General features: G+C 31.1%; 1 protein-coding gene across 1 annotated transcript in view; it reads left to right on the top strand.

The window, feature by feature from the left end:
• Positions 1-13,358, top strand: part of LOC126770129 (neuronal acetylcholine receptor subunit alpha-7) — a 112,023-nt gene extending 98,665 nt beyond the window's left edge. The window contains exons 5-12 of the mRNA XM_050489298.1: positions 5,147-5,327; positions 6,410-6,485; positions 6,603-6,797; positions 7,568-7,654; positions 10,173-10,282; positions 10,625-10,851; positions 11,343-11,546; positions 11,664-13,358. Of these exons, the coding sequence (XP_050345255.1) occupies positions 5,147-5,327; positions 6,410-6,485; positions 6,603-6,797; positions 7,568-7,654; positions 10,173-10,282; positions 10,625-10,851; positions 11,343-11,546; positions 11,664-11,748 (1,165 nt within the window). The 3' untranslated portion in view covers positions 11,749-13,358. The remainder of the gene's footprint in view (positions 1-5,146; positions 5,328-6,409; positions 6,486-6,602; positions 6,798-7,567; positions 7,655-10,172; positions 10,283-10,624; positions 10,852-11,342; positions 11,547-11,663) is intronic.
• The last annotated feature ends 447 nt before the right edge of the window (positions 13,359-13,805 follow it).

Raw genomic sequence — 13,805 nt, 5'->3', positions numbered from 1 at the left:
GTGCGAATCGTGCCAATGGTTTGGTGATTATAGTCATGTCTCTGGAGTAATGATATCTCATTAGAAATATGGTCTACTGGTGGTAGGGCTTTGTGCAAGCCCGTCTGGGTAGGTACCACCCACTCATCAGATATTCTACCGCAAAACAGCAATACTTGATATTGTTGTGTTCCGGTTTGAAGGGTGAGTGAGCCAGTGTAATTACAGGCACAAGGGACATAAAATCTTAGTTCCCAAGGTTGGTCGCGCATTGGCTATGTAAGCGATGGTTGACATTTCTTACAATGCCAATGTCTAAGGGCGTTTGGTGACCACTTACCATCAGGTGGCCCATATGCTTGTCCACCTTCCTATGCTATAAAAAAAAAAAAAATATTAAAATAATTATTAAATAATCTAGTCCCAATAGTATTTGTAATTAACTTGACTTATAAAAAAAAACAAACGTTACAAATAAGGTAAATCAAGACAATAGAAATGCTTCACCGAAGGACTACTAAATTTTCAGAAGCGCTTCGTGCAAGCTCGTCTGGGTACCATGCACTCATCAGATATTCTACAGCTAAATAGAAATACTTAGTTTTTTTTTTTTTTTTTTATAGAATAGGAAGGCGGACGAGCATATGGGCCACCTGATGGTAAGTGGTCACCAAACGCTCTTAGACATTGGCATTGTAAGTAATGTCAACCATCGCTTATATAGCCAATGCGCCACCAACCTTGGGAACTAAGATTTTATGTCCCTTGTGCCTGTAATTACACTGGCTCACTCACCCTTCAAACCGGAACACAACAATAACAAGTACTGCTGTTTTGCGGTAGAATATCTGATGAGTGGGTGGTACCTACCCAGGCGAGCTTGCACAAAGCTCTACCACCAGTAAATTTAAAAGTATTGTTACGTTCCAGTTTAAAGGGTCAGCGAGCCTGTTTTACTGCAGCCTCAAAGGATTTCTGAGTACCCAAAGTTGGTGATGCATTGGCAATGTAAGCGATGGTTAATATTTCTTACATAGATAATGTCTATGGGCGGTGAAGACCACTTACCGTCAGCTGGTCCGCTTAACGTTTACCTTTGAATAACATGAAAATATATTATTTCAGGAAAATTGGTGTATGAAATTAATAAAAAAATAAAAATTAATTATTTCAATGTACAAATACTAAAAAGGGGCTTTTAAAATTATCGTTATAATAAATAGGATCGTTGAGTCTCCGTTAAATTTCTTGAAATTGAATGTTAAATGTTAACAGTTCTTTATCAATGTCGTCTGGCCGCGCGCCAGATTTCATGCTCGTGAGCTGAGGACGGGTTGATGTGCTTTGTACAGTATTACTTCCACGTTCACTTTATTGTGGATATTGTTTGCAAACAGACGTCACATCACGATGTGTTTAATCCGTGATATCTGATAAGTTAACAACCTTGCATTATCTTCCTTTAAGGTTGTCATTGTTACAAGGTGGTTACCAAACATCATATCTGGGTCTAAAAGGAAATCGCATAGACGAGCTTGCGCGAAAGTCTGTCAGTTTTGTAATACGTATATAACCTTTAGAAACAAAAATTGATTTATTTGTTTGTTGTTTTCGGAATCGACTTAATTTTTTCATCAACAACCTTGGGAACTAAGATGTTATGTCCCATGTGTCTGTAATTACACTGACTCACTCACCCTTCAAACTAGAACACAACCATACCAAGTACTGATGTTTTTCGGTAGAATATCTGATGAGTGGGTGGTACCAACCCGGACGAGCTTGCGCAAAGCTCTATCACTAGTAAATCGTCTATTTTATGTTAATTGAAATTTTAATTTTTCAAGGTGTAACAATTATTATTTACTACATACCCCGTATAAAACGTACGTTTATATTCTGAACACATTAAACATCCTTTACAGTTTTATTCAGTCCAGAAATCTATAAAAGAACTAGTCAAATGCATTATTAATGTGACAGAGCCCAAAATCGGTGCAAATTCATGACAACAGAAGTCTCCAGAGGCGGATGTAGAATTCATGACTCGTACGTTCGGTCACATCGATGTTTTTATAGCATTATATACTTTAAATTCGGACTGTTAAGATTGAAATTTACATGCGATTGTCGAACCACTATGTGTGCCATGCTAAACTGGCAGGCTGCCAACAAATCCGCATTCAGGTGGACCGCATATCACAACGTCCACTACTGAAAGAATATATTTTATATGCTCCTTTGTAGCTAATGCTATTTTACCAACTGCTTAATGTCGTATACAGCGCTGGAAAAGCTTTCTAAATAAAAAGGTTATTGTGTATATTTCTACAATAATTTTTAAATTAAACGTAGTTTGATTAATAATAATAAAATAAGCAGAAATATACTTATATCTTAAAACTAATAGTTATTATTTATCAAAGTAAAATCTACTGCATATCCTACGTTATATTTTCAATATTTATTAAGATTAAAACCAAACAAGTAATCTAGATAAGAGTGTGATAAATAAGATTCGATCGTGTTACGTTGCTGTATGATAGACGGCCAGTGAAACCGACGATAGCAAAACATCGTGGAGACAGTAAACACGGCCTTTATAACTGAAACCTGTAAGTGATTTAAAAGCCTCCCTTATCAAACGCTTCTGTAGTGCCATTTTGGATCGCTGCCAAGTATTTGATGTTTTTTGATCCAATCGCATTAAGAGATTTATTTATTTATTATGAAATAAGTAAAATTGCAAATTGCCTAAAGAAAAAGTAAAACCTTCATGGTGATTCGTCCACTATAAAATAAATTTAAAAATTCATTTTCGTGAATAATAAAAATGATTTAACGTTCTGTGTTTTTGCGAAAGAAAATTAAGTGCGAAGGAATCTGAGAATAAAAGTTAATTACAATTTGTATTTACGCTATCTTTTATTTAAGAAACTTGGGGGAGGTGTTATTTAATATATGATGGGTGGGTTCTAATTCCAGGTACCTCTCCAGAATAAAATTTGTGAAACAAAACAAATTCGATTCGAATTCGCTTAAATTTAAGGGACAAATAAAAAAAAATTAATAGTCGGATAAATCAAAAAACGCTATTTATATTAAAACATCATCTCCAAAAACATTGATTTAATATAAAAACGCAGCAATTTTTAATACTGCGTTTGAAACTAACAAATGACCCGTTTAAATAAACATTTGACATAGACTTGGAGCATTTATAATTCTTATTTATTCGTTAATAATAAAACAGCAGTTCCTTTCATTTCCTGAAAGTATCTTTTATTTTCCAATCTAGCTCGTTTCGATTCAGGTTACTCGGTGATAAAGTGTCAGGCTTCTCGCTTGGTTTAGTTTTCACTTAACTTTTTGTGAAGATTCTCATTCTTGGAGTGTATTCGAACATCGTATAAAATAAAATTAATTTAATCCTTAACAACATTTAATCGCAAATAAAACATATGTGTAATAATTAATTATTCGAATATTTTCGTAGACTTAATTTCAATCTTATTAAATTAATATAGATATTAATAAAATGCTCAAGATACAAAGATTTTAATTTCACTGCTGTTGAAATTCAACATGAAATCTATGAACCAGAGGAGACCATTTAAATATCCATCTTACAAAGTTCAACTTGTTTTGTTCGGTAGTGAACATCACAATATAATCTGAATCTACATTCCAACTAAAGTCAGACGCTCCCTAGGTTGTATTTCAGACAAATAACAGTTTAACCGTGTTCTAAATAGTTCTTGTTCTCCGTTATATCGCTCGTCGGAAACAACCAAGATTTTACCTCCAAATGCACTGCACTGGCTCTTAATTAAGTATAAGTGCACGATAAAAGGGAAGCACTTTTATGTGTAAAATATAAAGAGGATAGATTTAAAACAACACATTTTATATACAAACTGTAATGAATAAGTACACATTTTTTTATACAGTTTATATGCACGAAGTATAATGATTAATTTGGTAATAAAATATAAATGAATTAAAATGGATTGAAATAATGCGTGTAAGTATTATTCAAATATGCACGGTAAAGTATGTATTTTAGCTTGCTTTATTATTTATTTTATTTCACCTTAAATTTTATGTTAAATATAATATTTATAAAAAATATTTCAGACTTAGTGACAATTCAGTAGGAGGTTGCCCGATTGTTGCGATTGGTACTCTTGTAACAATCGTTCGTCGTATTGATGAACCTCCTACTGCCTGTTGCCACACTTGAAAATGAACATATAAACGTACATGGGCATCTAGTCGCTGATTTGACACGCCACAATCATCGTTTCGCTTATCAGATGCAATAACTATTTAAATAAATGACTTAACGTCAGTTTTTCATTTCTTGCTTGAAAGAAATAATATTGACTTCGATCTGCATAAGCGATGGGATGAAATATAGTGCCGTTAACGATAAAAGAAATTTTCTTTGTACAGTTCTTTTACTATTGACGGCCTCTCCTAAAACGTCCCAGATAAAACCTTAGCACTAATATAATACGTAAACGCATAAATAAAACTCGCTTCCGTCACAGCTTTTAAATAAACAATGTAAAATTATTAAATTTTAAATAAAAACACTGTTATTTTCTCAAAAGCTTTCTCTAATTAACATTTTCATTTCTTTTGGTACAATTTTATTCTTTCTCTGGTGCATTTTATTTGTAATGCTTTGATGTTTGAATCTCGAATTTCAGGATAAATTTACAATTTTATTTATCGTCTGCACACTGTTGTATGAAATATCGTAATATATTAACTGTAGCTTTAAAATTTTGAAGCGTAATAAATTTTAATGACTTCTCAGCGGAACGTTTTACGCAAATTAAAAGCGTTCTCCTATTGATTAAAAAAGCTTTTTTAGGTTAACAATTTAGGACATGATACGGATCGGTAAATTTGTTTAAATTATTCAGTGGAAATTCATTAGTTTTATCCACTCGGGATTTAGATTTATTAACCTGGGTCTTTGATTTTGCGTCTAGCTTTTATTATTGTTGTGAAATTCGAATGGAGCGAAATCGATATTTATTCTTCTGTGAAGTATTAAAATATGGATCACAATTTGGTCGAGGCTGTTATAATGTTTCGGACGGGTTGATCAAGAATGAACTGCAGTTAAACGTTTACGATTTTCTCATTGGTATAGTGCTGACGAGGGTTTTGATGGGACGTACCAGACCAACGTGGTGGTCAGAAACAACGGCAGTTGCCTGTACGTACCCCCGGGCATTTTCAAGAGCACATGCAAGATAGACATCACCTGGTTTCCCTTCGATGACCAACATTGCGACATGAAGTTCGGTAGCTGGACTTACGACGGCAATCAGGTACAGCGAAATATAGGATCTTCATTTTATTGCCATGATTATAATTGTCAGAATTAGTTAATGGATTTAAAATAATTCATCATATTGCATATATTTTAATATTTAATTCAATGTTTAAATAAGAGAGCATCTAAAGTATTAGATTGCAATACTTTTGGAAATAAATATAAGAAGTCAGGTTAAACATTCTTACATTTATATTTAATTGTTTTAATTTTATTGATAGATACATAAAAATAAATAAATATAATAGTAAATGAAATTAAACCTTATCAAAATTTAGTTTTGCAAATATTTAAGATAAAAATTTAAATTATAATATAAGAGTCTACTTAGATTAGATTAGGTAAAATTAGGTATAGTTGACCATTAAGGGAATCATGTGATAAACCAGACGGATACTATGTATCCTAAAAGTTTTGTATGTACTATTTTGCATGATGCAAACAAAAAGAAGAACACAAAGCACTTCCTAATAAAATATGTACCGATCTGTTCTTATTCTGCCATTCGGATACGCATAGTAACATAAGTTTTATTATAATAAAAACCATTTCTTTAATAAATAACGTGAGATTGATTGTCTCAAAGACAATCAATCTCACGTTATTCACGATTTAAAGTAATGTTTTTTTTAACCTATTTGTACTTATTTTTTATATATATAAATATTTAAATTATTTTTAGGCATGTCGTAATTTCATCTGTCTACTTTTTGTTCAAACAATAAAAAATAACGCCTGTGTATATCCATGTAAAAGTAATAACTTAGTTTTTATTTACAGTACTATAAATTTATAGATATTGTCTTCTTGACTATTTATTTATATATTTAGTTTTGCGTAAATCCGTTTGGCAGTTAGTAGGACGATAATAGAATTATAAGCATGTTATGATCTCTTGCTAAATCATTTACAATCCCAGTATTTTCCAAATTAAGTTTATTTTCATTGTATTTATATTGTAATGTTTAATAAAATACAATTGCAGATTGTGCATGTATTTTAGTTAGTAGTATTCTTATCGTAGTTTTGAACTTTTTAAGTTTATTGACCTCTACTAATATTAATCTGCACTAACAGCTGGATCTGGTGTTAAAAGATGAGGCAGGCGGTGACTTATCTGATTTTATAACGAATGGAGAATGGTATTTAATAGGTAAGATTTTAAACGTCAACTGATTACTTTTAGGACGTAAAGCTGAGTGTATAATTTTTATAATGTCATTTGAATTTAATATATAGTAAATTTTATTAAGAAAGGTCATTTTCTCAGGTATGCCAGGGAAGAAGAATACAATAACATACGCTTGCTGTCCAGAACCGTATGTGGACGTGACGTTTACAATTATGATAAGAAGGCGAACGCTATACTATTTCTTCAATTTGATAGTCCCTTGTGTATTGATATCCTCTATGGCCCTTCTCGGGTTCACCCTGCCACCTGACTCCGGGGAAAAACTGACACTTGGTGAGTAAAATTTGAAAATAATGACTATAAAATTACCAGTTTTATTTTTTTCTTAACGGATGTTGATGCAGTAATCATTAATGAAATTATACAATGCATACAATGTTATATATAAAATAAGAATAAATACTTTTCTAAGACATTTACTCAATATCAATGTCTGTTTTGTCGAATAAGATGATGTGTTATTGAATAACAGGTGTGACAATATTGTTGTCCTTGACTGTGTTTCTCAACCTGGTGGCTGAAAGTTTGCCTTCTACGTCGGATGCAGTACCTCTGATAGGTATCGCGCTGTAGGAGGCGAATGTGCGCATGCTCTTTCTAGATTATATGTTTGTAACCCCGCAGGGCCCTTCTCTCGGCCCGTTTTAATACATGTTATCCATTTTTGGTGTCATCTGACTTTTGGAAATATTTTTTACTAATCTATATAAGAATATGGAGTCCCAATCACATGAAACATATTTAGTAGTGTATGCCTAAATATTGAATGTTTCTAGAACTTTGCGATGACTGTTTATGTTAGATGTTTCCCAGCCCAACCCAGATTTCAGATTTATCAAAAAGTAAGTATGCAACTACGCTTAGTTTCATCACGATCATTGACGAATTTTGATAGGGTCTCAAGGGATAGATGGTTAGTTGTAAAGTTTGACTATAATAGCGCGCACTGGAGAGTTGTGTTACACACGGGTTTTGTTAAAACGAAGGCAGTAACGGATCAACTCGAAACTACTTTGTAGGGTTAACTATGCTTTTGATTTCAGGAGTCACTATTCTTCTATCGCTGACGGTGTTCCTCAACCTGGTTGCTGAGACCCTGCCGCAGGTCTCCGACGCAATTCCCCTGTTAGGTACACTGTCCAGGCCAAAACTCGAATTCCCACCTCAACGTCCCCTGTTTACTTCTGTTCACAACCATGGCTCCGATTTTTTTTTCATTTAAACTTTTTACGACTTTATTTTTGTTCAATTCTTTCAATATATTTTTTTATCCTATTTAAATTGATATACTAAACATATTATTTTAAAACATTACAAGGAGTAAATTATGTACACTAAAAAGTAGAATGAAATAATTGAAAATATCCTTTTATTCACAAATAATCACAAATTTCTATGTTTTAACAAGTTTTGTTTTAATAAAATTATAAAAAAATTATGCTTTTGCCTGTCAATTAATAATACCACTTTACTGTTTTGAATAAATCTGAATACAGCCACTCATCTCATTGTAGCTAAAAGTTCTATGATGTTATTTGTAATGTGTGTTGAAATAAATAATAAATCTTGGAATCGATTCCGCACTAAGATAAATAAATATTGCATATTGAATTAAATAATAAATACTTTTGATTAATGATTATTTTAATCTATTAAAAATAAATTATATTTTAATGTGGTGCATAAATATCTATTTTTCTACGATGCATAATGAAAAGCAAATGCATGGCATGTTGAAAAGAAATACATATGTTTATGTATGAATATAAGGTAAGTCATTGTTATATTTACATTATTTATTAATATACGTAATCGATTCCATGGTTCCATTATTTGTGTTGTGTTATTTGTTTATTTTTTTATTTGAAAATCGATTATACTCCGATTGCCGATCCTTTAATTGTATTTTTAGATACTTGGAGGGTGGTCTGATGTGATTCATTCGAATATATTTATCAATTTTGCATAAACTAAAATTTCTAATATAAATATTAAAATAAAAACTAAATAAAACTACCTAAAACAGTATCTGCATGACTACTTCGTTCTATTTTGTTTATTATTTCACTTGTAACCTTTTTACCGACACAGCCCACGAACAGGTGTTTTTCAAAAGCCGATACAAAGTGTCATTCGATATGGAATGAGATGTTAAATTATATGGGTTACGAAACAGTTATATTTAGACATTTATCATGGAATTGTATTGGTCTTTCCAGGTGTTACAATTCTCCTGTCGCAAACTGTTTTCTCTCTATTGGTGGGGCACGTCATCACTAAAACCTCTGAGGCGATCCCCCTAATAGGTGAGAAATTCGTGTTTGCTAGTGATAAAATTTAAAATAAAATAAAATCTAATAAATAAAAATTAACATGTGAATAGATCTTCTAAAATGGGGAATGGGTTCAGAGGAATTGTTTGTCAATTTATTTTAAATAACTTCATCATAATATAATTAATCATAACATTTCCTCTACTCATTCCTGAATCGAAAAATGTTAACAACGATCTAAATAGTCTGCTTGAATGAAATCTATCTAAAAAGTATAGAGCCTTAACCTTTTTTACTTTTAATTGCATTTTAGAAAATTCAAGATGGAATTAATGTGCTTTGAGTTGCTAATGCTCGGAATGAGTATGGCGGCTACACAGCTATGTTTGTTTAAATTCAGCTATATCTTTCAAACTACTAAAAATCTCAAGGTACTTTCAAACTGGCCTCTAATCTTGATTAACTTCTTGTAATGTATTAAAATGATTTTTCCATTTTGCTCTTCTCTCTCCACAATTGACACCATTTCCTTTTGTTTTTATTCACATAAAACGATTGTAACTAGGTTATTAATAACGCTATTTGGAGCATGTTCTAATTGTGTAACATAACAAAATTACATAATGCACAACTCTCCTTGATTTTTGAAAATGATCTCTATTATTTAATACATATAGAGTTGCTTTTAGATAAAAGTGAGCTGAAAACATTTCGTTAGCGAGGATCCAGCCTCCAAGTATCTTTGTAACGTACGTCTTATATATTTATTTTGTGTCCGTTTTGCAATAATATCATTAATTCTTTTCTCTTATATAAAGCAGAATTATTTATATACTTATATTTTTTTATAAAAGTAACGATTCGTTGAATATCTGTTGTTTAGTCTAATGATGTTATTGTTAAATGATTTTATAATAGTTTTTATTAAATTTGAAATATATTAAATTATTTAATATTAAAATTTAAATATATTTTTAATTTTTCAGCACGCACCTTTAATTTTTGTTTTGCATATAAAATAGATGTAAATAAACAAAATATAATTTGATGAATATTTTAGAGCATGTTAGTGTGCACACAATTTATTTTAGTTGTTTAAATATAGAAAGTATGATTCTTCCCTTATTCACATTTGAGAAAAAAACATATAAATACAAACTTAATGAAATATAAAACCACTTAATTTAAATGTACTTAATTTTCTCCTTACTTTTATATTTTTTATTCCTTTCTACTTTAAAACGTTTATTAAATGTGTGTGTAAATAAAACAAGTTGTATATATAATTCCATAAAAAATAAAAAAAGACAAATAAAAAAAATAAAGCATTATTATTTAATATCTGTATTGTAAATTATAATCTTCTGAATAACAGGGACTTACTTCAATTGCATCATGTTTATGGTGGCTTCGTCTGTGGTGCTAACTGTCGTCGTTTTAAATTACCACCATCGAACAGCGGATATACATGAAATGCCTCAATGGGTAAGGCAACCTTCGGGAAATATATCTCAATGTAAACACTGTCTGTGTAGCATTTTGGACGTCTTAGTTCTAGCCACAAATAGAAAAATTAATTGGCCAATACCACGTAGGAGTGTGTGTTTGAAATCAAAATTGTAATATGTCATAATAATGAATTCATCGGTTATTTTAGATTCATTTACAACAAAAAAAAATCCTAATAATTTATCGTTTTCGCAAATTTATAAGGTCATTAGTAGTTGACGATAACTTACTCAATGGGAATATTTTGAAAAAACACTTAGTACACTGACTACAAAGCTTTGTATTAAAAAAATAAAGTGAGAACATTTCTTTGTTTAGATAAAAACAGTGTTCCTACAATGGCTGCCTTGGATCTTGCGCATGTCGAGACCAGGGAAGAAAATAACACGGAAGACGATAATGATGTCAAATAGAATGAGAGAGTTAGAGTTAAAAGAGCGTTCGTCCAAATCTCTACTAGCCAACGTATTGGATATAGATGATGACTTTAGACATGTACCACCACCACCAAACAGTACTGCATCTACAGGGAACTTAGGACCGGGGTAAGATAGTTTAAGTCTAAGCACTACTAGCTAGCTAGCTATAATTTAAATGCTATTGCATTTGGTTTGTGTTTTTTAAATTTTTTTATAGTACAGATAGGTGGACGAGCACATGGGCCACCTGATGAGTGGTCACCAACGCATATAGACATTGGCATTGTAAGAAATGTTAACCATCACTTACATCGCCAATGCACCACCAACCTTGGGAAATAAGATAGTATGTCCCTAGTATTAGGTAGAATATCTGATGAGTGGGTGATACCTACCCAGACGAACTTGCACAAAGCCACCAGTAAAAAGTGTGTGTTATGTAGTTGATGGATTTTACAGAAGATGGGAGATACTTGAAAGAAATTTGAATGAAATTACATTTTTTAATGTGTTACTAAATATGGGAAGTTGACAATGCATTATGTTCCCTTATGATTGTAGCACATTAATAAATTATTTTTATCATTCGAATTCTAGCAATTGACTCTTTTTAACAGATGTTCAATATTTAGAACGGATTTTCGTCGTTCGTTCGTCCGACCATCGACCATGGAAGACGTCGGTGGTGGTCTCGGGAGCCACCATCGAGAACTACACTTAATCTTAAGGGAGTTGCAGTTCATCACGGCAAGGATGAAAAAAGCAGACGAAGAAGCAGAACTCATTAGCGATTGGAAATTCGCAGCGATGGTTGTGGACAGGTAAATTTAAATATAAATAAATTAATTGGTTAAAGTCCTAATAGAGTAAGAAAGAAAGAAAAATTATATACAATTCAACCAATTAAAGATATTATAGATAATTAATATGATCTACAGGTTCTGTTTGTTCGTGTTCACGTTATTTACGATCATCGCGACGGTGGCCGTGTTGCTGTCGGCACCGCATATCATCGTACAGTGAACAACGCTAACCTAGTCCCTTAATGCAACTACGAGAGAACTAATTTAGTTATAAAAATGTAATTATAATTATGTATAGTAATATAATTAATTACATTGATACGTGGTTCAAACGCACACGTCTCTTAAACTAAGTCGAAAGACGGTAAACGGTGAAAACTTTAAAACGTTACATTTAGCTTAGTTAAGTCCAGCATTAATATTTATAAAAGAATTGTGATGTTGAATAGGGGGTACATGTAAATGTTGACGTATAATTTGTTAAATATATAATTATATTTCTAATAAATACGGTTAAATATATGACTAAAATGTTTAGTTAAAAATATTTTAAATGGCAAGCGTGAATCAGACTTACTTTGGTTCATTATATACAACAATCCACATATTATTTAAAGTATTGATATCTTTTGATACATAAGAAATATATCTACTGTACTTAGGTGATTTTGATACATGATAATTTTTATTAGATTTCATTCTGAATAAAATTATTTCAGAGATTTAACATCAAAGCGAGTAACTACATTTTTGAAGAGTAATAAGAAATCCGAGATGAGACGAATCCTTTTAGCAAATGAGGGATCACTATCAATGACATTACCGTAGGAAGTTAAGTAATGTACATAACGTAAACTATATTAGAATCATAATAGATACAAGTATTGGGTCACGTTATCAGGTTATTTTGTTTTGTAATATCATTGGGATCGGTCGTTGATACTTGGATTATCGGTTTAGATACCGTACGATATCGGGAATTGGTAACGTTTGTGGAATTGAACCAGATTAAATAAGTAAAAGGAACCAAAGTAACGGTAGAATATAAAGTAGATACGCGTATTAAATAATTTTAAATTAAAAAAACTACTTAAATTGAAACGTGAAATAAATATAATTATGTATTAATTTAAGTTGTAGATGAGAAGAGTCATCTTAATTTTGGTACGACGTGTGTTGATGCGAATAAATATTTAGGATCAGTTATGTAATTGAATATTGTTTAAATGATAATACTAGATACGTTTGGTTGAATAGATGACCCTTGATAATAGTTGCAATGTAACACGCTGCTGATTATTATAATGTATCGTGTGTATGATTTTATACGAAAATATGTATATAAAATGCGGGTAATTTAACGTACCGCGATTTAGGTTCTTAATAGCAATGAAAATTGAAATGCGAAGCAACGTTCTAAATATGTAGGCGAATACCCAGAAGATAGCGTCATTGTCATTCACCAGTATTTTGAGACGTGAATATTAGCTATTGTGTCTTCAATGTGTTGAGTGACGGTGCTATCTTTGATTCGGGTGAAAAATCCTTTAGCACTTACTGTAGTAATAGCGACTATTGTAATTTAGATAAATTATGTAATTATGACATTTATTCACGTCTTTATCTATGTCCGTTCCTCAATTTCGCTCTTATAGATGTCGTGATAGCCTAGTCAATGTCGTGTCTCTTACTAATTAAGGCTACCGTGTTACTATAAGGAAGCTCACTAACTCTAGTGGTTTATATAAAATTAAATAAATCGTATCATTGTATTTATTAAAATCAAGTATTACTATTTTATAAAAAAATATATTGTGTTTTTGCTGCAATTGAATTCGCTTCTTTCTATTCTGTTTCGAATGTTATTCCAATTTCGAAAAATTTGATTGCTTCAAAAGTAGAATGTTTTTTTTTAAAATATTATAATGTTTGTTAATTAGTTATGTCATTATTAAATATTACTTTTATCATATACAGTATGGTGCTCAGATTATATCAATTTTGCTGATTTCTTTGTATATAAAAATTAATTTCTAATTACTTAAACATTGTTATATTGTAATTGAGAATTCTCATGACCTTTGTATCAGTAAATATAACAGTATTAATAAATTATACTGACCTTCGCAAGCGATGAAAAATAATAATCGATATATATATAAATTAGATTTGTGAGTGCCAAAGTTTAGGATTTATAAAATTGAATTAAGTTGGTTTTTAGGATTATAAATTATAAAATTAACGTTGAAAATTTTATTGTAAAAACTAATAAAAACG

This window comes from Nymphalis io, chromosome 1, assembly GCF_905147045.1.
Source record: "Nymphalis io chromosome 1, ilAglIoxx1.1, whole genome shotgun sequence".
Taxonomy (NCBI): Eukaryota; Metazoa; Arthropoda; class Insecta; order Lepidoptera; family Nymphalidae; genus Nymphalis; species Nymphalis io.
The sequence above is the reverse complement of the archived record's forward strand: the minus strand, read 5'-3'. Positions and strand labels throughout refer to the sequence as shown.